The following is a 22,679-nucleotide window of genomic DNA, read 5'->3' on the forward strand; positions in this document are numbered from 1 at the left end:
GTCAGAGGCAGGCTTAGTGGCTCAGGTCTTTAATTCCAGCATTTGAGAGGCAGAGATAGGCAGATCTCTATGAGTTCAAGGTCAGCGTGGTCTACACAGTGAGTTCCTAGCCAGTCAGGACTACACAGGAAGACCCTGTCTTTTTTTTTTTAAAAAAAGGATGATTGTGGGGGTCTGTTGCCTTTTAGCCTGAAACATGCAGAAGACGAGAGTCGGGTCCAGTAAAGTTAGAAACGTGGATTCATTTCAAATACACCACAGTACTAGGCATAATGTATATGATCAACATTAAACGAACCTGGCCAAAATTATGGTAGAAATTACTTGGAAACGCAAAGCCGGTTGTAAATCACCGAGCCACAGAAACCAAGGCTGTATAGCCTCAGAGCTTTGTCTAATTCAACTAACACTTCGGGATAATCTTTTTATTTAAAAAAAAAAAAGGTTTGTTTATTTATTTTTAGTTCTGCAGTTTTGTGTGTTTGTATGAATGCCTGTGGATGCCTAGAAGACATCTGACCCTCTAGACCTCTGTTACCGACTCTGTGACTTCAGTGCCACTTGGTGTGGGTGCTGGGAACCAAACTTGGGTCCTCCAGGAGAGCAGGAAGGACTCTTAACCACTGACCGTCTCTCCGGGCCACTTATGGATAATCTTAAAAAGCAATCTCCTACAAGCACGAACCACGAATTCTGCCCGTCAGTGGGGAAGTGTGCACTAGCCTAGGCAAGAAGACTGGTCCCTTAAATAGGTGTTCCAGGGACCTCTGGGCTCAGTCTTTGCTTCAACGACACAAGGACATACTCCCCAGTTTTGCCAAGTACTTAAAAAACAAACTCCCGTGCTGTCACGGTTGAGGGAGTGGAACATAACCCCCCTCCCCCAAGCTGAGGGGCTACCATTGATAGTTGATGGTGGCTTCGGGAGGAAGAGTTGGTTTCTTTTAGGAGATGTGGTCCCTGGTATGTTGACCACGCTCCAATGAATGGCCTCACACCCATGGATTTACGGGCAGCAAGGATTGGATCCATAGGGAGGGAGGCCATGAAGCTATAAAGTGATGGACGTCTGGGAGGAGTCTAGAGGAGCTGGACAGTGGTTATGGGGAGGGGTGAGCATGGTCCAAATATACTGTGTGCATGCATGGAATTCTCAAAGGATAAATAGAAAGCTATATGTATTTCAAAAACTAAAAACAAAACAAACCCCTCCCACACACACACACTTAAAAGGACTTTGACAGGGCAAACGCAGCCGCTCTGTCTGGCCTCCCATAACCCAAGGCTAAAAACAGGAACAGCCTGCAGAGAGGCAGTTTACAGCATCTTTTTGGCTCACAGAAGGATCTGCTCCCCTGGGGGTGGGATCTGTGAGCACAAGTGAGCATCCCCACTCCTCAAACCTTAACTGAACCCTTCTAGAGTGTGCTCCAGAGGGCTACGGTCTCTGGGCAGGTAGGCATGGCTGGCCTGGTCTGACGAGTGTGTGATATAGTGGCTCAGAGGAAACCACCAGTGGCTTAGAGTAGCTTAGTGGAGGCTGGTGCGCTGGAAGTGGCATGGCAGAATGGGACAAGACAGTTCTCTACAAGCATCGGGCCTAACAGAAGCCATGCAAACACCTGCACTGTGGAGGCTTTGGAAACAGAGCCGGGGAAATGTGCGCCGCTATTTTCTCGGCCAGCAAAGAAACTGCTTTTACAGAAATAAACAAGCAAAACTCAAACTGCCGATCACGTGGCGTAATCGTGTCTGGCTCTCATTTCGTTCAAGCACCCTGGCACAGGGCCGCTCCCATAAGCACACAGTTCACTCACACGTAATCTTCGCTGTGTGTTGTGTGTACAGGGAAGGGAAGAAAAGGAAAAGGGGGAGACAGGAGGCGGGGACATAGCAGCCACCAGACCAGCTGATATCCTCCCCCCTCCACGTATTTTACGTAGGAAGGTCAATACTGAGAAGAACCACACTTATTGTACGTCCAACCCAAAGCACTTGGCATTCGAGGAGTGGCTTTTAAACCACCCTTGGCTTATTGTTGCCCCCTTACCCTGACACAGCACTTCACTACCTGGCTATACCCATCCACTTGGGGTTATTTTGAGATTGGAGGATTCAGCTGGGGACAGGAGTACTCACACGAGGGGTGGTCTGAAGGAGGAGGGTGACTCTGAGTCCAGGAGAATGGTGGCCCGGAGTATTCCTGGCCAGATGAATCTCTCTCCTGGGAGAGTACAGTTGGCTCCCCAGTTTCCAGAGCAGGAACGGAGGTGCGGCTGGAAACCCAGGTGCCAGCCACTTGTGTGTGCACAGTCCCTTCTTGCCTGGTCCTCTCCGGGAAGCCTGGGGATGTTTCACTCTCTGTTTGAGAAGAGGGGATTCTTCTTTGGGACCTGGAACTGCTGTGTGGCTGAGGAAGGTTTTCCAAGGCTAAAAGCAGACAGGACAACAATTAAAAATCCCACCGGCGGACTTGCAAATGTCTTGTGATCTCTAGTGGGCTCAGCCCCAGAGTCTGTGAAATACACAGATGCCAGGCAGGAAGGACTACCCACTCTAGGGAAAAGGAACTGCAAGAGAGACCACCAACCAAAGATCGTCCTTTGACCTCAGCAATGATCAGCCTGCAGGAGAAGGATTATCAGTAATGGGGTCAGCTGCTGCTAAGCCTCAGACTATTTTGAGGTGGTTTTCAACCTCTGGGTCTCCACCCCTTTTGGCGGTCGAACGACCCTTTCACAGGGGTCACCTCAGATCATCAGAAAACAGATGACAATTCATAACGGTGGCAAAATTACAGTTATGAGGCAGCAACAAAAATAATCTTATGGTTGGGGGGGTCACCACAACATGAGGAACTGTATTAGAGGGTCACAGCATTAGGAAAGTTGAGGACCACTGTTCTACAACTCAGAAATCAGTGTTGGACCACGAGGGTTTATTTCTCACCTTCCACAAAGGGCCCCAGAATGTACCAGAATTCAACCCATGCAGAATTCCCAACACTGGACAATCAGCCAAATCAGAGAGGACACCCACAGGGCTTCTGAGCCTTCATGACTGGCTGGGACACAAAATGCCTTCCTTCCTTTCCCTTACAGAATGGAGGGCCTCCAATCAGACTGTCACAGGGGTATGAAACCCCTTTGATGTCACCTTTGATGGCTTCAGCCTCTACACGAGGTCCTCACCAGCTATCAAACTTCCTTCTTTTTTTCTTTTTTCTTTTTCTCTCTTTACTTTTTTTCAGAGCTGGGGACCGAACCCAGGGCCTTGCGCTTGCTAGGCAAGCGCTCTACCACTGAGCTAAATCCCTAACCCTTCTTTTGATACGAATCTTTTTCTGTTTTGCTTGGTTTTTGGTTTGTGAGATGGGATCACTATGTAACCCTGGCTGTCCCAGAAGTCACTCTGTAGACCAGGCTGGTCTCGAACTTGAGAGATCTGCCCACCTTTCCTGGGCTGGGGTGAGGATCTTTATTTAATTTTAATTTTCGAGGTGTTTGTGTGGGGGTCTCATGTTGCATAGTCTGGCCTCAAACTCAAAGACAACTTTTTAAAATTCACTTTACCTCTTGCTCACTGCTTCCCTCCCGGTCACCCCCTCCTACAATCCTTCCCCTGTCTCCTTCCGTTCCTCTGAGTGGGTGGGTATCCCCTAGGTATATCCCCCACCCTGGCACTTCAAGTCTCTGGGACTTGAACTGTGGGCTTCCTCTCCCACTGAGGCCAGACAGGGCAGCCCAGCTAGAAGAACATATCCCACAGACAGGCAACAGCTTTTGGGGTAGCCTCTACTCCAGTTGTTTGGGACATACATGAAGACCGAGATGCACATCTACTACATACGTGTGGGAAGGCCTAGAACCAGCCCATGTATGTTCTCTGGTTGGTGGTTCAGTTCAAGGATGACTTCTAAGAACTTAAAAAAAATTATTTTTAGGGGTGTGTGTGTGTGTGTGTGTGTGATTATGTATGTATACTCATATGTTCATGCATGTGTGTGCACGCCTAGGGAGGCTGGAAGAGGCATTGACTCCCCTGGAGCTACAATTACTGTGGTTGTGAGACATCCAGTGTGGGTGCTGTGAACTGAAGTTGGGTCCTCTGGAAAAGTGATTTTTAGCGGCTGAGCCATCTCTCCAGCCCAGTTTTGAACTTCCGACTCTCCTGCCTCCACTTTCTGAATCCTGAGAATGCACGTGTGTCTTAGACAGCACTGGGGACTGAATCCAGGGCTTTGCACCTGTTAGGAGAGCTCTCCGGCCCTTCCTGTGTTAAGATCTGCTGAGCAGTTCTTCAGCACCCAGTCGCCCCCTATCAGCCAGCCCGCTGTCTCCATGCCTACCCAATGGCTCAACTCACTTCAGGTTCCCTTTGACTCCCATACCAGACACCTCATAGGCTGGCTGCCAGATGGCTCCTCCCTCAGACTGTTGACATGGTGACTCCACTGTGCAAAAACCCTTCAGTGAGTCCCACCACATCAGGTAGAAACTGCTTGACTTGCAAACATCCTGTCTCCCCCCAGAACCTCCCAACAGTGCCATCTGCCCCCTGCTCTATACTCTCCCAGTGAGGATGCTGACACTGATGCCCCATAGGAAGCCACGTGTTTTTACTTCCTTATATCTTTGCTCACTCTAGGCACATGCTTTCTCAGCCATAGTGCCTGTTCACTCAACACACAGATTTAGGCTTTCCTCACTTAGAAACCTGCTGCCTGCTCTCCACATACTGGGTTGACTGGTCTGCCGGCTCTTCTCAGTGGGGGAAAATTCTCGGTTGGGGAGCTTCAGTTTCCAAAACCTCAAATCGAGAGTGACAAGAACCTCACCGCACTCTTGGAAGGACCGAGAGAGCGGGCTTGTTGCTATGTAGCTGTGGGCCTAATTAGCACTACTTTTCTTTTCTTCCTTCTTCCGGTTGATCTGTACTCATAGAACTGCAAGTCCTTCGCTGAGGTACTAAGCTACCGACTGTGCAGACTGGAGCAGCAAGAACCACTCAAACTCCATCAACACAAACAAAGCCTAGCCTTCTTCCCCACCCCGTGGGACACGTGACTGTACCGCAGGATCTTGGCAGGATGGAGAAGATGTGGGTTTAGAGTGCCGTGGAGCATAGATACCCAAGGACCAACCAGTACGTTCCACAAATCTGCACCTTCCTCCCTGGTCTGACTTTACAAGAGGGGCGCTGAGGAGGACTTACCTAATGCACCCCAACGCAGAACCTCTAAATGGTCACAGTTGCTCTGGATGTGGGGGTAGGGTGGGAATGGGGCAGAGAATTTGTTTTGGGGGACTGGACGTGCATAAAAAAGCATCAAGGCACACACTTACACGACAAGCTGCTGGGGGCGGTCCGCGCCGTGGCGATCTTGGGCGAGGATCCGAGTTGCAGAGCCGCGATGTCTGCTCTGCCGGAAGACATGGTCCTCCACTCAGCACTTGTTTCAGAGAGGAGAGAGGGGTTTTCTGGGGCTTCTGAGGAACTGTGACTCATTCTGGCAGTCTGAGCTGTCACTCCCTTTCTGGAACCCAGATGGTCCTCTTGACTCTGATAAACGGGGGTGTATCCCATGTGGGGTTCAGTGTTGTTTCTTTCCGGCCAATGGTTCCTTGCAGTGGCTGAAATAGCAAATGCATCAACGAAAACTCAATGGCTTTTGAAAAGTAAACCCGAAGAAACCTGGGTGTCGGCACCCCGAAATGACCTTCAGCGCTTATCGCTGACTGCGTGACTGCTTAAAAGCTCCGTTTGGGGATTAGAGCGATGGCTCGGCAGGAAGAAGCACTTGCTGCTCTTGCAGAGTACTGGTGTCCAGCCCAGCACCCATGTCAAGCGGCTCGCAATGCCTGCGTCTCGAGCTCCAGGGACTCCAGGGCGCCCTCTTCTGGTCTCTGAGGACAACTGCACACACATGCATTGCATACATGCACACACACTTGTGCACACTCCAACAAATCGAAAAATTAAATCGTTATAAGTGCTCCCCCACCCGTTTTTATTTTCCTCATTTGAGAATATTTCTCTTTGTGCTTGGGCTTGGAGGCTGTGGCACCATGGAAAATTCTCAGTGGGGAGAGAATGAAGTCAGTTCTATCTTTATATGCCCAGGCAAAAGACATCAACCCATCTGATAAGCAGAGACTGCAGGCACGCAGAACTATCATTTGCATCTAAATATTACAAACACAGAAAAGGAACGTTATCTTTTAGATTTCTATTGCCCAGCAGATAAAGTGAGCAAAACTCACAATGCCTAAAACCAACCTTGAAGCCACTTTAAATATATATAATAAAAAGTGAAATGTTATTTTATTCAACCTATCACTTTGATATAAACTTGATATAAGAAGCATCATGATGGTAATTATATCTTCGTATTGAACCTTAAATCCAGTTAATAATTTACTGTGCCCCACCCCTCTGCGTGTTCTGAGCGTATGTCTGAATCGCTTTCATGTCTGGTGCCCTCAGAGGCCAGAAAAGGTACTGGTGGTTGCTGGGAATCAAACCCAGGTCATCTGGAAAAGTAGCCAGTGTTCTTAACCACTGAGCCATCCCTCCAGCCCTTTACTGGCCATGTTTTAAGGGTTTAATAACCACGAGTGGGCATGGCTATAGCTTCCTCAGTACACTGTAGCAGCCAGCTAGGCTACCTAAGGTGGGCTGGGTGGTGATCACAGAAACTGCCCTCTGAGATTCTGAGAACTTTCTAAGGGAGTTATTTCCTCTCTCAGTCCCCTGAGAATTGCTGTTTCTTGATTCTCTTTCCTGGAGGTGATAATTAGCAGAGGCTTCCTGGAGAGGCGGGGGAAGTCGCTAGGGCATCTGGGCTCCTCTAGGGGCTCAGCCTGCCTGACATGCTAAGAGCTGGATGTAGGAGGGTGCTGCCAGAGGTGACCACAAAGTCTCTAAGGTTATGAATGCAGCAACCCACGGGGTATGCTTGTCTAATCCTTCCTGCTCTGCTGCAGAGGTAAACCTCAAAGGGACTGAAGAAGCACAGAGGTGTAAGGATGCTTTCTCTACCTTTTTGGTTAATTGGACACAAAAAAAGAAAAATTACTCTCAAAGGAAATCAGAAAAAAAGAGGGAGGGGGGGAGTTGCAGAAAGGCAGAGAGATGCCCCAAGGCTAGGAAGCCAGAAACAAAAGGAAGATAATAAATTTAGGTTCGTCAGAGCTATAAAAAGGCAGAGGCCCAGCCATTGGGAAGTGTGACTGGCCTCCTGAAGGCAGTGATAGCCCCTTCTTCAGAGGACAGGAGCGGAAATCACAGACCCCTGTCAGCTGAAGGAATTCCACTGTAGAAAGAGTGGCCGCAGGCAACCACCGCTCACAGCAACCATGCTACCTCCCCAAGGGCAGACTAAAGGTGCAAGGGTGGAAAAAATGCATGCTATAAATAAAACTACAAGACTGACAATAGTCCCCTGCGGTGTCCTCAATAATCCTGCCCCATCAACGGCTAAAAATCCTGAATAAAATAGATGTAGAAAATATCCAAATATGCACTTCTGAGCTGGAAAGAATCAAATCCTTTGAGGCCCAAACCCAGCCAAGCTTAGGAACGGAGACAGGTGAGCAAAGACTGAAGCCAACAGCCATGCGACATCTCAACCTCCTAACGAAGGCAGGGGTGCAAGAGGTGGACGGCGTGAACTCTCCAGGAGGCTCAAGGGAAGCCACTGTGCACGGTGGGACTCAGAAGGACTCGACCCTGGACAAAAGACAAATGGAAACTAGCCCACAGGGGGACGGCAAAGAAACCTGGCCAGTCAATCTTGGTTTAAGATGAAAGCTAAAAGCGATCTCACCGTAAAGTCTGTGACCACAAAGCCAATCTTGGCTGAGTGGGCAGCACAGATGCAGTTCCCTGTATGGTTCGGGTGTTCTGGAGAGTGGGGTTAAGCCTTGAGGAAATACTAAAAAAACGACTGAATCTTTTTTTTTTTTTTTTTTTTTTGGTTCTTTTTTTTTGGAGCTGGGGACTGAACCCAGGGTCTTGCGCTTCCTAGGCAAGCGCTCTACCACTGAGCTTAATCCCCAACCCCACGACTGAATCTTTTAAAAGGTCATCTAAAGATCGCCAGGATTCACACACCAGTGAATAATGGGGAGAGAGGGGAGTGGCCCTGATAGTGCCTCGGGGATCCTGGCAAAGCCATACAGACACACATTATATGTATGGACTTACTTTCAGAGCAATTCCGGTCATTTACTGATTAAAAACAAACAAACGAAAATGTCTAATAAGACACTGCAGTATAACAACAATGACAACATCCCAAATGAGCCAGAAACCAAACATTCTTGAAGGACGGTTAGCAAATCAGATAAGGTTTCCAATACTAGAATCATCGAGGAAGATGTGTATGTTAACAGACACCTGAACTTACGTGCACACACCCCTCACGGACACACAGGCACACATACATAATTTAAAAAGGGAGAGAAGGAGGGAGGGAGGGAGGGAGGGAGGGAGGGGAGGGAGGGGGAATGGAGAGAGAGAGAGAGAGAGAGAGAGAGAGAGAGAGAGAGAGAGAATGCTAAGAGCTGGGTAAAAATACAGAAACTATAAACAAAAGTTTAGCAAATTAGGAAAAAGAAGTTGAACACATACTGAACTAGAATTTTATTTAAAAATTTTTTTTTAATTTATGTGGGGATGTTGGGCAGGTGGGGATCTCTGGAAGCTAGAAGAGTACACAGGCTCCCCTGGAGCTGGAGTTAGGGGTAACTGTAAGCTGCCCATCACAGGCACTGGGCACCAAGCTCAGGTCCTCTGACACAGCACCAATTACTCTTTTTTTTTTTTTTGGTTCTTTTTTTTTTTGGAGCTGGGGACCGAACCCAGGGCCTTGCGCTTCCTAGGTAAGCGCTCTGCCACTGAGCTAAATCCCCAGCCCCAGCACCAATTACTCTTAACTTGTGAGCCATGTCCCCAGCTCCTAACTAGAGTTCTATGGGAAGACAATGGAAGGCCAAAGAAATATCCACAAAGAAAATAGTGGAGAATTTTCCAGAACCAATGAAAAGAACAAATCTTTAAGCTAAGGAATGCTAACAAAATCCTAGGTTGTGTGCGTGTGTATACATACATGTGTATGTGTATATGTGTGTATATAATATGTACATATATGTGTATGTACATATGTATGTGTGTATACACAAAAATGTATATATGTATGTATGTGTATGTATGTATATAATATGTATGTATTGTGTGAATATATGTATATACACATACACACGTGTGTATACACAAAAATGTATATATGTGTGCATGTATGTATGTATGTATGTAGTACGTATGTTAATATCATAGTGAACCTGTGGAAACTCACAGAAGTCTTAACCAGAAGAAAAACAGCAAACAGGTAAACCAGATACAAAGGAAACCAAAGGAAAGACAGTTGAGGGCTGGAGAGATGGCTCAGGGGTTAAGAGCACCGACTGCTGTTCCAGAGGTCCTGAGTTCAAATCCCAGCAACCACATGGTGGCTCACAACCATCTGTAATGGGATCTGATGCCCTCTTCTGGTGTGTCTGAAGACAGTGACAGTGTACTTATATACACAAAATAAATAAGTCTTAAAAAAAAAAAGGAAAGTCAGTTGAGCAGCATTTGCAATGTGCCAAGAGAACCATCTTTGAGGAGTATTCCGAAAGTATCGAGTAAAATGGTTTTCACTCAAAGGTGAGCTAACTGCCCTCCATCCTGAGTGGGAAAAAAGAGAAAGAAATAAAAAGACCTGACTGCTCCTCAGGGGCTGAAGTTTCCTTTTCATTACAGAGAGAAGAGAGAGCACAGGCAGAGGCAGAGCCCTCTGGGAGTCCAGAGTGAACCTGGGCAGACTGAGCCGGGCCATGTGAGGAGAGGAAGAGAGGAGCTGCCCATCCTGAGGCCTGGCCTGAGCCAAGAGGTAAAGGGGCCAAGAGAACCGGGTAACCAAAATGGCTAGATTATATAGAGAAGCCTCTGGAGGGAGGACAGCCTAGCCCCTGGGCTGGAGAGTTCCGGTACGGGGCAGGGTGTGCCAGCCATATCCTGTAACAGATAGGGACTGAGGGATGCTGGGAGAACCTGGTGGCCAGGTCAGCATCCACAGTCAATAGGCGTACCAGCCAACTGTCACAGGTTTAGGACTTAACACTAAAAGAAACGACAGAGGTTTGATTTCAAGCAAGAAAGTCCTAGACACACAAGGAAGGGGATTCAACATACAAGGGAAATCAAGGTGTGCGTCTGAAGAAACAGTGAGTTTATTTTTAAAAAGTCATTAAAAGTAGAATTAACACTGGCTAACAAGAGCATGGACGGCAGGATCAGACTCACTGGTGCAGAAGGGTAAAACTCCACTGGCAAGACCTCAAGCTAACACTAAGCATAATTAAAATGCGTCACGTCCACCCTGGTAGACCTTGGAAGGACATAAATTTTCCACAGAGAGAAATTGGTGGGCATCACTTGAAACCAAAATAAAATTAATAGCTATGGACAAAATTACAAGTGATATCAACTGACAGCGTTGAAGGTGGTCAGAAGTTTCACTACAGCTCTATAAAATCCGTTCATTGTTAAACTATATGTAGGCTTATTAAAAATAAAAGCTAACGGAGGAGGAATAAGACACAGCATACTGGTAGCCTAGTATGGCTACCCGGAACTCACATGTAGCTTCATAGGCTCCCCTGTTTTAATACCTGGGTTTAGGAGGCACAGCCTTGCTACACTAGGGGTGGACTTTTTTTTTTTTTTAAGATTTATTTATTTTATGTGAGTACACTGTCGCTGTCTTCAGACATCCCAAAGAGGGCATCGGATCCCATTACAGATGGTTGTGAGCCACCGTGTGGTTGCTGGGATTTGAACTCAGGACCTCTGGAAGAGCAGTCGGTGCTCTTAACCACTGAGCCATCTCTCCAGCCCACTGGGGGGCAGGGGGAGCTTTCAAAGCTAAAGTTCTCTTGCTATTTCCAGTTTGCTCTCTGCTTTGTGCTCACAGCAAAGGATGTAAGTTCTCGGCTCCCTGTTCCTGCGCCTCGCCTGCTACCTGCCGCCATGCTGGCACGAGCATCACAGGCTCTAACCTTATGGAGTGCAAGCCAAAACAAAATCTTTCTTCTCTAAGTTGTCTCAGTCATGGTGTTTTCTCAGAGCAACAGAAAAGCAACTAATACATCTGGTATCTTGATATAAAGATACAAGACTGGAGATCTGGGAAAGTCATTCTGTCATGACTTCAACTGAACCCCAAACTGCCCCCTGGGTAGGTGGTCTGTAGCCGTTAAGTACAAAGTTGGTATATGAGACTCGTAAGTAGTGATGTGTGGGGCCCCAGTGACTTTACTAAGCATAGCGTGTGCATGGTTTGTGAATCCACGGCCAAAGGCCTCATGATACAACCTGAGCCACTTAGTCCTCCCTATACCAGCCTTCATGAATGTCAGCTGTGGACAGAACTAGTGGACCAGCCATAGAGAAGAGGCCAATGGGCATCTCTCCAGAGCATCCAGATACACCTTGGACCAGCATTGCTACTCCTGACGGCCTGAGACCTGCTGGCTGTGGTAAGTAGGTACCAGCACCGCCTAGATCAGTAAGAAGTCATTAAGTGTCTCTTTGTGCCTTGAGTTCTAGCTTTGGCCACTTTAGGATCAAGGGTGGCCTCCAGGAAGCTCAAGTCAAAGCTAACCCATTCACCTTTCCAGCCAGCTTTCTCTGTCAGAGACAATCATTCAAACCACGGAGCCACGCCAACCACGGGGGTTGGTGTGTCGGCGCTCTCGGCCATCCTCGAGCAAGGATGCTGGCCTTCTGTGCTTGGCCACCTGTGTCAAGCCAGAACTGCCCCCCTGTGCTACAAACGGAGACTAAATTAACAAGAGAGTCAACACTGCTACGCTTGGATATTTACCCCCCACGTTGACAACTTCAGTCCTGTAGCATCCTAACGCTCTAAAACATCTGTTTGGGAACTGGCGTTCATGAGGGAAGCTGGCACAGCCCGGAATCACATTTCCTAATTAGCAGCTGCTTCAGCAGCGACTCCTCCAATCCACGTCCCCATCCCAACCGCCTTCCCCCATCCCAGTGAGTGTGTGTGTGTGTGTGTGTGTGTGTGTGTGTGTTAAGCTAGCCTTGCTCCTGAGCGGTGATGGGCCTGTGTTATCCAAACAAGCCATTTCCCCCCTGGAGGTCTTACCCCTACTCTCACCATCCAGCCCTACAGAGGCCCAAATGACTAGTGCAGACCGGTACCAGCTTGTGCTTGGGGGGGGGGGTGAGTTGAAGAATAAGCCCTTTATTTCTCCAACGTATTCCATGAGGCCGCAGGTCATTGGTGGGTAGAGCTGAAGGGAAAAACGAAAACAAAAATAAAAACAAAAAAATCCCACTGGTTCAAAATGAAACCCCCTTGTTGCAATCTCAATGGGGTCTCAAGCAACTTTGCCAACCTTGTTTCTCCCTAAGAGGCGGGAAATGGTGCTTATTGCACGGGCTCTGAAACCAGACTTGGCTGTGCCAACGGATGCACATTGGTCTGTGGGAGACTGAACAAGGAGCCGTCTACACCAGCCTCCAGCAGAGATGATGTCAATGGATGCTGAAAGGAACCCCAATGGCGAGTGCAGCATCGGCAAGGAGACCGGGTTTCGGGGGGGGGGAACGAGCGAAGTCTGCTTCTGACACACGAAGTTGAGGTGATGTTTTGACTTCCAACAGCAAACATCTGGCTGATGGCTGGGATGGCTGACAAGGAAGAGGGATAGAGGATGAAGGCAGAATTGAAGACCAGGGTCAGAGTTAAAGGATTTCAATCTGCCAGCCACAGGGACACAGATGACAAGGACGAAATTTCAGGGCCTGGGAAGAGGAAGGTGGTAGAAGCTGAAAGGTCCCAGGGGACCATGGGCACCAGTCCTGCAGAATGGCCACTTAGTTGTCTACCTGTGAAGGAAGAAGGTCCTGTGGCTAGGGTCTGCAGCCATGCCACCCTCATCCCCAGCCCTGGGACATCCCACCTCTCCTTGGAGCAACCCCATCCCCAGATCCTGAACTTGAAAAGTCCCCTTGAACTGTGCATCTGACACTTTGCACCTAATTGTCAGAACACAGCAACGGGGTCTCAGGCTTGTGATTGCGTTTCTCTGTAATCGCAATATTTTTCCTAAAATTGGGTTGCTCACATAGGGAGGAGAGAAAAGTCTCAAGGAGGAGGGAGACCTTACCTCCCCCCCCCCTTTTTGGTTTCTTTAGTGTGTAGATTGCCACCTACTGAAGAGAGGCAGAACACAGAGCTCGCCGGTCCTTCCCACGAGAATGAAATTATGCTTTTATCCCCAGAGAGCCAATTAAGAATCCCACACATTTCCCTACCCCGCAAAGCACTTTTTTACAGGAAAATTTAAGGGGCCTAAATTATCCTTCTAAAGCCTTACATTCTCAGTAGGCTGGCATGAGGGTAATTCTTCCCTCTTTAATGGAAGGGGAAACTGAGGCACAGTCCTGAAGTCAGCAAGCAGGTTAACCCTGAGAATGGTGGCAGCGCAGAGACTATCATGTCTGGTGTCTTTCCCAATTAGTTGCAGTTAAAACCGGTGCGTGCCCAGAAGAGAAGCTGAGACAGCTCTGCCTGAATTAATCCACAGTGTGTGGCCAGGTCACTTGCCACAGCATTGCTTTGTACTAATCGTCCTGGCCAATGGCTAGGTTATCATTGGCGTCTCCCTATTCCTCTCTAAAGGTGACCAGGTCCTCTCCGGATCATGATAACAGATTAAGTCTCAGCCTTGGATGACAGGACAGAGGCACAAGAGGGAGAATTACAGTTCTAAATCCACCGTCTAGCCAGTAAGTGACACGTATGGATTCGAAATAACGGCTCTAACACGCACAGGGATGGCTACTATTAAAGGCAGGGGTGGGGGACAGCAAGGGCTAGGAAGGATGTAGAGGGACTGGTGTTTATTATATGAGCAGGGATGTAAACAAACGGGTTCAGCTGCTATGGAAACGGTCCAGCAGCCCCTGCAAAACTTAAACATAGAGTTATTAGCATATGGTCCAGCGATCCCATTTCTGGGTCTGTAGCTCATCGAATGGACAGTGGAGACCCAAACATATAACTGACACACGTTTACCACAGCAAGCAAAAGGTGAAAGGAGGCAGTGGACGAGAGGGTTAACAGGATGTGGTATATGCAGACAATGTCTATTCTATGGCTACCAATATGTGCAAGCAAAACAAGCCAGACACGGGAGGACAAACATGGTATGATTCCACTCGTGAAGTGCTTGGAATAAAAACCTCACCAAGACAGAAAGTGGGCCAGAGGTTACTTGGGGCTTAAGGCCAGGGATTATTACTTAAGAGTTTCTATTTAAGATGAAAAGTTTCTGGAGATGAATGTGATGGGGGGAAGTAACACTGTGATTGTTGAATGGAAATTGGAAATGGTTAAAGCGGTAACTTTTATGTTGGGTATATTTAGCCGCACTGAAAACCAGAACATATATTTTTACTGAGCACCAGCCATGGGCTGCAGGATGAGTCAGATAGGGAGAGCCACCTTAAGTGCTGAGCTGTGTAAGTCAGCTGAGTCCCTCTGGGGTGTGAGAAGCCCAGCCAAGCAGACCTTGTGCCCCTGGGAGTTTACAAGGCAAAACCTGGGGCTGGAGAGCCCTCCTTCCTCCCAGAGCTGCCGAGGCCCTCCCCAGGAGGGGCCTCCTGGCCTTCCTCTTCCCAGGAACCCTTCAAATGAGGGGGATTTCATACAGGATGGCCAGGGGTGGGATATTCTGGGGGGCAGGCAGGAACCTGGGTGTGTGTGTGTGTGTGTGTGTGTGTGTGTGTGTGTGTGTGTGTGTGTGTGTGTGTGTGAAAGTGGTTGTAATCTGACGGTGGCCGCCTACCCCCCAGGCCATGTTTTGAACTGCTGCTGCGGATGTAATGATTTTGGGTGGAGGACATTTGGGAGCCAAGTGAGTTTGTGTGAACAAAAGGCTCAGCCGTCAATGTGGATTGTCAGGACTCTCAGGGCCTGTGCTCCATTCTTATCCTACAAGGAGAAGCCCTGAGAAAAATCACACACATCACAAAGCCTTTGGACTTAAGGTCTGAGGATGATCTCTCTGTCTCTCTCTGTCTCTCTGTCTCTCTCTGTCTGTCTTTGTCCTCTCTCTCTCTCACACACCACACACACACACACACACACACACACACACACACACACACACACACACACACACAGGCTAGCCTGGAGCTTTAAGATAGGGTCAGCCTCCCAGAAACAGAGCTGGTCAGGAGGGGCTCTTGAGGGTCATGATGGAGGGAAGTAGCCTAGTCAGGTAGGAGGAAAGGCTAAAAGACCTTGATGGGACCTTAGGGCTCTTAGCTTTAAAATCATGGGACTTTTTTTTTGGTCTGTCCTCAAGAGAAAGTCTCGGGGTCAAGGGTCAGGCGATTCCCACTCAGTTCAATAAGGATACACAAAAGCTTTCTGCAATGGGCAGTCTACCTTGTTTTGTGAGGGCACCTAACCTTACTTACAGCTTGCATTTTCTTGTCCCCTCTCATCCTTTGAAAAGCAAATTTTAAAAAGGCTGGAGTGGAGGTTCCTCAGCCAAGGAGGGACCTCTGGAAGGAAGCTGAAGTTGGCAGCCAGTGCCAGGCCTGGCCAAGAGCTGAGGAAGGCGCAGGGCGAGAGCAGGCCTCTGCTCCTGTGTGCTCACTGTGTTAGCTCACACCCAGAGAGGAAGCAGTGGCAGGGCTCCACCAAAGGAGAGCTGCCAGGTTAGTAAAACAATGAAGAGGCAAGGAAAAACATCCTGGTTCCGAGGAGGAAGAGGGGGAGAGAGAGGAGGGCCGAGAAGGGGCAGGGAGAAGCTGTCCCGGTGTGGATGTGAGCGACTGGGGCTCGAGCTTCTAACATTTACACAGCCCTGTGGGTGACTTTTATAAGATTCTGCAGCTAATTTCTTCCTAGACCTCTGTGAAGTGGCCCCGGTCTCAAGGGAATCATAGAAATATAAGTTGTTTATGCCTGTTGGAAAATGAATGGAGCAGATGTGGTGGGCACAGGGCTCAGGCAGAAGGAGGGAGCAGGGTTATTAGCTCTCCCTGGGTCCGGGCCCACTGTGGGCCTCAGCCAGGCATGAGTGAGACCAGTTAAAGAGAAAAAAAGGTTGCTAAGAATCTTTATTTTATTTAATTTTTTTTTTGAGTCATGTTCTCTCTCTATAGCCTGAGACAAGGTCTTTCTAAATAGCCCTGGCTGCCCTGGAACTCGCTCTGTATACCAGGCTGGCCTCGAACTCATAGAGATCTTCTTGCTTTTATGTGCTGAGAGCTGGGACCAAAGGCATGTGCTGCCACACACAGCTTGCTAAGCAGTTTCTTTAAAAGAGGGTCACAGTCTCTTCAAACAGGACCAACAGGCTTCCCCTAGGTAGTTTCCAAGGGTAGCTCACCAAGGACACTGAGATTCAGACAGGTTTCACAGCCCAAAGGAGGATGAACCTCTTGCTACTCTAAGTAGCCCACAGCCGAGGGGAGCCTGTGCTCTGCTGGGACTTGGGAGGAGGGGAGGATGCTGGCAATGAGGGAGGAGGAGTCGGTGGGTAACTACTGGCAGGTGAGAGAAGTCAAGTGCAGACAGTGGTTCAGCGTGGCCTGGAGTTGAAGGGTCACCAAGAGCAAAGGGGAGCTGGATAGAAGGGATGTCCCATTGCATCTGTAACTGCTACCCGTGCGTGGGTTTAAACTGGTGACCATCCAGCAGCGAGCTGAAGGAACAGGCTGCTGAGAGGAACAAAGCACCTCCAGGAGCCATCTGCTCAGAGATGTCGGGGGAAGACGAGCTGTCCCCCCACCTTTGTCCTAAAGAGTCTCTAGAACTGTAGACCTGTAGAGTCTCCCTGCCTAGCACGCCCTATTCGCTTTCCTCCTGCCTTCTAGCAAAACCTGGCTGTTTCTTAGAACGAGTTCAGAAGCTAAAAATCTCTCCATGGCCTTGTGCTCCTCAAGAGACAACACCAGCGGCGCCCAGAAATAAAGCTCTCCCTTGGGGACCCCACATTTGCTTTGTGAGACAATTTTCTCCTACTGGACCACGTTCTTACCATCTGGTCACATTCCTATGTCTCTTTCCAGAGTCTGTAGCTCACAGGAGGCGATGCCCAAACCATCCCCGGGCTGCGTTGGAGGCCGAAGGCCAAGGGAGCTGTGAAAGGTGTCTCTTTTGGAGGGAGAGAAGGACAGAGACGACTGGTCACAGCGACCAGAAAAGAAGGGACAAAGGGAGGGAGAGTTTTAAAAGGACACTGACATTGATCCTTCTCTCCTCTTCCTTTCCAACTGTCCCCCGATCCTGCCACATCAACGTTCGTGAAGCCCTGCCTTAGACTAACAGTCCAATACAGCGCTAATAAGAAGCATCCTGCACATGGTTACAAAGCACGTCCACGTGGCTTTATGTCAAGCTTATAACCATGGAGTCAACAGGATGGGTTCTGTTATCTCCATTTTACAAATGTGGGGACAGGTCCAGAGCCATGATATGCCCAAGGTCTTCATTCACAGAATTATGACTAAAATAACTCACTATGGTTCACTATGGTTATGGGTACCTTCATAGTCACAATTGTTAAGAAGAGGGAAAGACATTAATGGGCCCATTTAAAACTTTTTTAAGGGTTTGGGGATTTACCTCAGTGGTAGAGCGCTTGCCTAGCAAGCACAAGGCCCTGGGTTCGGTCCCCAGCTCCGAAAAAAAGAAAAAAGAAAAAGAAAAAAAAAAACCGTTTACCTTCCTTTAATGTGCAGTGGTGTTTTTTTGCCTGCACATATGTCGACACGAGAGCGTCAGGTCTTGGAGTTACAGACAGTTGTAAGCTGTCATGTGGGTGCTGGGATTTGAACCCAGGTCCCTTGGAAGGACAGCCAGTGCCCTTAACCACTGAGCCATCTCTCCAGCTCCTAATGCCCCCATTTTTTAACACAACCCTGAGACACTAATAAACCTCTCCATGCCACATGTCTAGACGTAGAAGGGGTTAAGACCAAAGGTCCTCTGACCCATGTCCGAGTTCCCAAGCCACTGTTGCCATCTCTCTGCCAGCCACCACAGACAACAGCACTTTATGACCACAGAGCAAGCCTATACTATAAATAATTTCTTACAAACCACAAACCTCACCTGTGAGAGCATGAGCCTCTTCAAAGAAGTTTCGTCGGGACAACACTTAACTCCAGCAGTGCTGTTCTTGCTCAAGTCACTTCCCAAAGTCTGACAATGTTTAATACATACACAGGCCCACAAGACATATACATATGCACATAATTAAAAATAAAATACACTTAAAAAAAAAAAACCTAGTCTGAGGTTCTCACCTAGGAAAATGTTCACTGCACACAGAGGGGCAAACCTGCTCCTCAAAGGCTTATTTACGTGACTGTTTCCTTCCCTTCCCATTTGCTTCATATGGGATCATCCTGTCTCAGATGGTCCCAGGCAAGGGTGGATGGCACTGAGCTTTGCTGACTTTGAGCCTGGCTCTTTTCGCTCTGTTTAAGGCTAAAGATGGAGAGTTCCAGGCATGGAGAAGAATGGCGGAGCTCTGGAATAGAGGAAGGCCCAGAGGCTCTAGGATGCGGACTTGAGCCTCTTGCTTTAAGAACTGGCGCCCTGTCCGACAAAACACCCAGAGGACAACTGTGTGCATGGCAGGATGCTAGCAACACAGTGTTTGCGCTGGTTCTATTTTTTATCAAAAAAGAAAGAGAGGTCAAAAGAACTGCCTCCCTCAGACTGGGCCGTGGGCAAACGTGTAGGGACATTTTCTTAATTACCGTCTGAGGTGGGAGGGCCCAGGTTACCTGTGGGCAGTGCTGCACATAAGGAGGTGTTTCCGGGTCATATAAGAAAGCAGGCTGAGCAAGGCCAGGGCTGCGAACCAGTGAGCAGCATCCCCCCACAGTCTGTTTCAGTTCCTGCCCTGACTTCCCTCGGTGATGGACCGTAAGATGTAAGACGATAGACCCCAATTTGGTTTTGACCCAAACCAGCAGAAACCAAAGTAAGACTGTGCCCAGTGCAAGCAAGCCCTAGTTTCTGCAGCAGCTGAATTTATAGTATTTATAGTGCTTTCCTGCTGGGCCCAGAGCTGGGGGCTTGACAGGGTAGATGGCCCATATACTCCCTGGGAAGGGTTCTGCCCACTTAAGAGATAAGAAGACAATGGTACAAGAAACTAAATCTTCAAAGTCCCAGAGCTGGCAAGGGGCATCCACCGAGGTTGGACCCTAGCTGGGGTCTGTGCCAGTAAAGGCAGCGGGACTCTAGTCACACATTGGCAAGACATGACCCTCCCGAAAAGACTTACCCTACAGCAACAATGAATGACACGGTGGCCCCAGAGGCCCTATGAACGAAGCCCTTTTCCCAAATGAAGTTAGTCTACCTGCTCCCAGTCCCCAGGGAGAGAAAAGTAGCAGCTTTAACACTGCTCAAGGGTTAACATCCCCCCAGGCGACAACCTAGCCTTCTCTCCTGTGCACTCTCTCCTCCTTTCTGAAACTTGGATGCTTCCAAGGATGGTGGTGGCAGGATGCCCGGAGTCACTACTCATCTTCCTCCTTGGCCTGTACCTCCAATTTACCAGAAACACTGAGGAGACACACATCGGTTTACCTTCTTTGCCTCCCCAAGCCCAGCTCCTTCCTCACATAGAGATGTCCCAGGATTTCAGAGCAAGGTCAGAGCCCCTTTTGTGCCTTGGCCCCTAACCCCAACAGCCCCAGGAGGGAGAAACATGGGGCTTTGCCCACTGTGCTCTCTCACCTGTATGCTTTCCTCAAGAACTCCAGGGGATACACAGGTAACAGAATGCTACTAAGTTCCAGTACCCCACAGCTAATACAGCTACTAAGTTCCAGTACCCCACAGCTAATACAGCTACAAAGTTCCAGTACCCCACAGCTAATATAGCTACTAAGTTCCAGTACCCCACAGCTAATACAGCTACAAAGTTCCAGTACCCCACAGCTAATATAGCTACTAAGTTCCAGTACCCCACAGCTAATACAGCTACAAAGTTCCAGTACCCCACAGCTAATATAGCTACTAAGTTCCAGTACCCCACAGCTAATACAGCTACAAAGTTCCAGTACCCCACAGCTAATATAGCTACTAAGTTCCAGTACCCCACAGCTAATACAGCTACAAAGTTCCAGTACCCCACAGCTAATACAAAGCACTCAGGCCCTCTGCTCTCAGCAGCCTCTGTGTATTTAGCAGATGGTGTTTCAGCTCCCTCAGGGATCTGGTAGCCACAGCCTTACAGCATGTGGTACAGTCCTGCTACAGTCCCTCTGGGGGCACTCAAAGGAAATGTGACCTTCTTCCAGTTTTCCTGGCCCTTCAAGATCCAGTCCCCACTGCCAATGTGCCTTTCTTCCAACATTGACACAGGTGAGCATGAATGCATTTGTGATGGGGGGGAGCTACAGGAAGGGGCACCTTGTGTCAAGACACCAAGACAGGAGTAAATTTAGCATTTACACACGCATCACACACGCACACACGCACGCACACACCACACACCACACACCACAAATACACAGACACACACACATGCACACACACACACCACAAATACACAGACACACACACATGCACACACACACACACACACACACACACACCACACACACACACACCACACACGCAAGCACAGACCACTGGTTGTGATCCCAGTACTTGGGAAGGAGAGGAAGCAGGATCCCAAGTTCGAGGCCAGTCTGGGCAACATAGTGGAACCCTGCCTCAAAAACAACAAAGCAGAGAAAACACTGTCTGCTCTGAGTAGCAAGCTGGATTAGAGTCGGAGTCTAGAAAGGTGATAGGGTTGCCCTGCAGGGCTCTCAGTGGTTTTAAGGTCAGAATCGGGTGACCTGACTCACCCTTTAAGAAGATCACTATGGCTTTCCTGAGCATCCGTTAGTGGCAAAGAGTGGACGTGGTGAACGGAAAGGGCAGGGGAGACACAGAGGGCAGAGTCCCCGTGTGTTTTAGAAGCATACTCAGCTTGAATTATTCTCCCCAAAAGAATGTAGAAGGCCAAGGAAGGAGATAAGGAGAGGGCGACATTGGGATTTCTAGGTGAAGTAGGTGGGTGCTGTGGTCTGCTCCTGACATGGCTTGGCGAGGAGAGTCAGTGGGTCTTAGCTCTCTCTGACAGTCTTTCTCCACATCACTGACCAATATGCCACAGGGCTGCCACATCTGATGCCACACCGCCATTCTGCACAGGCTTCTCTTTACACCCTGTCCCCACTAAACAGCTCAAACAAAGCAGAGTGGCAGCTGTACAACCTCTTCCTCCCCAGTCTCCCTGTGTCAGCAGAAACTAACTTACTCTCACAGGGAGACTGACAGCTACCCGGTTTCATGGCTAAACTGAGTGCTGTATTCAAGTGTTCTCCGTATCACAGCCAGCCTCTGAACCACCCCATCTCCTGCCGTGCCTCCCGGCCTAGCTGGTGCCTGGGCCACTGCCTCTTCCTCTCCCATCTAGACTGGATGCTCTCCACCCACACAGAGCTAGCTTCCTCTTCCCATGTGGCTTCAAAAACTGCCCTCCCAGGCTGAACCTGACCTGGCTTCTCTCTGGGTCAGGTCCCCACTATCGAAGGACTGCAGAATTCTACTGGGACCTGCTGCCTGTGGGTTTTTACAATGAAAAGCTGGAGCAGGAGACACCTCCTTAAACTGAAGGACAAGTCCTCTTTATACCCTCCCCTTCCCCTTCTTCCCCATCCCTCTCCCCTCCCACACCCTCTCCCTCCTTTCCCCTCCCCTCCCCCTGCCTCAGGCCCTCCTGTTACCCCACTAAAAGGCCTTTGTCTCTCTCACCCTCCAGTTCCTCACAGCCACTACTACAGCCCTGCCCTGATTTCAGCCTATTCCCCCAAACTCAAGGAATGTCTTAGCCTTCCACAAGCTCCAGAATACCTTCTGGGCTGGCGTGAGGCAGACCTGCCAGGGGTTCGTCCCCAAGGCCCCAGCTCCAGGCTCAAATAAACAGGAACACACAAAAGACTTTGCTCTCCTCTCTAAGACCACGAAGTGCTTGGGGACTGCATTACATGGACAGAGCAGGATTCTAAGGCCCTCTGCAATGGGCCCTAGTTCCCTTCCCAGGCTGCGTTCTATGATAATTTCGAAATCTCAATTCACGTCCGCACATCTTCTCTCCTCTGGCCTTGACTGACGATAACCTCTGCACGAAGAGTCTTGAGCAAATGTGGAACCAGCCTAGACAACTATCGACAAGCGAACAGACAAAGAAAAACATGCTGTCTATCCACGCACACATGTATTCAGCCATGGAGAACGAAGCTATGCCAGAGGAATGCACAGAACTGGAGATCACAGAGAGCGAAATGAACCAGATGCGCAAAGACCAAGACGAGTGCTGTATGTACCTATGTTCCTCTGCACACACACACACACACACACACACACATGCACATGCACGCGCTGGGAGGCGTGAGAACAGTGAGAGCGGGGGGAGGGTAGAAAGGGGACCTGTGGGAGGGAAACAGGAGAGAAACATGAGCAGCAGACTATAGCACACATGTCGAAAACGACACAGCAAAC

The 22,679-nt window shown here is 49.0% G+C and overlaps 1 protein-coding gene across 2 annotated transcripts in view; it reads right to left on the reverse strand.

Annotated features, from left to right (window-relative positions):
- Nucleotides 1–22,679, reverse strand: part of Heg1 (heart development protein with EGF-like domains 1) — an 88,055-nt gene that overhangs the window by 59,718 nt on the left and 5,658 nt on the right. The window contains exons 2-3 of one of the 2 annotated variants that reach the window (NM_001427854.1): nt 5,346–5,633; nt 2,140–2,430 (exon numbers count right to left, since the gene is read on the reverse strand). In NM_001427854.1, the coding sequence (NP_001414783.1) occupies nt 2,140–2,430; nt 5,346–5,633 (579 nt within the window). The remainder of the gene's footprint in view (nt 1–2,139; nt 2,431–5,345; nt 5,634–22,679) is intronic. The other variant, XM_017598169.3, reaches the window with a different exon arrangement.

This window comes from Rattus norvegicus, chromosome 11, assembly GCF_036323735.1.
Source record: "Rattus norvegicus strain BN/NHsdMcwi chromosome 11, GRCr8, whole genome shotgun sequence".
Classification (NCBI taxonomy): domain Eukaryota; kingdom Metazoa; phylum Chordata; class Mammalia; order Rodentia; family Muridae; genus Rattus; species Rattus norvegicus.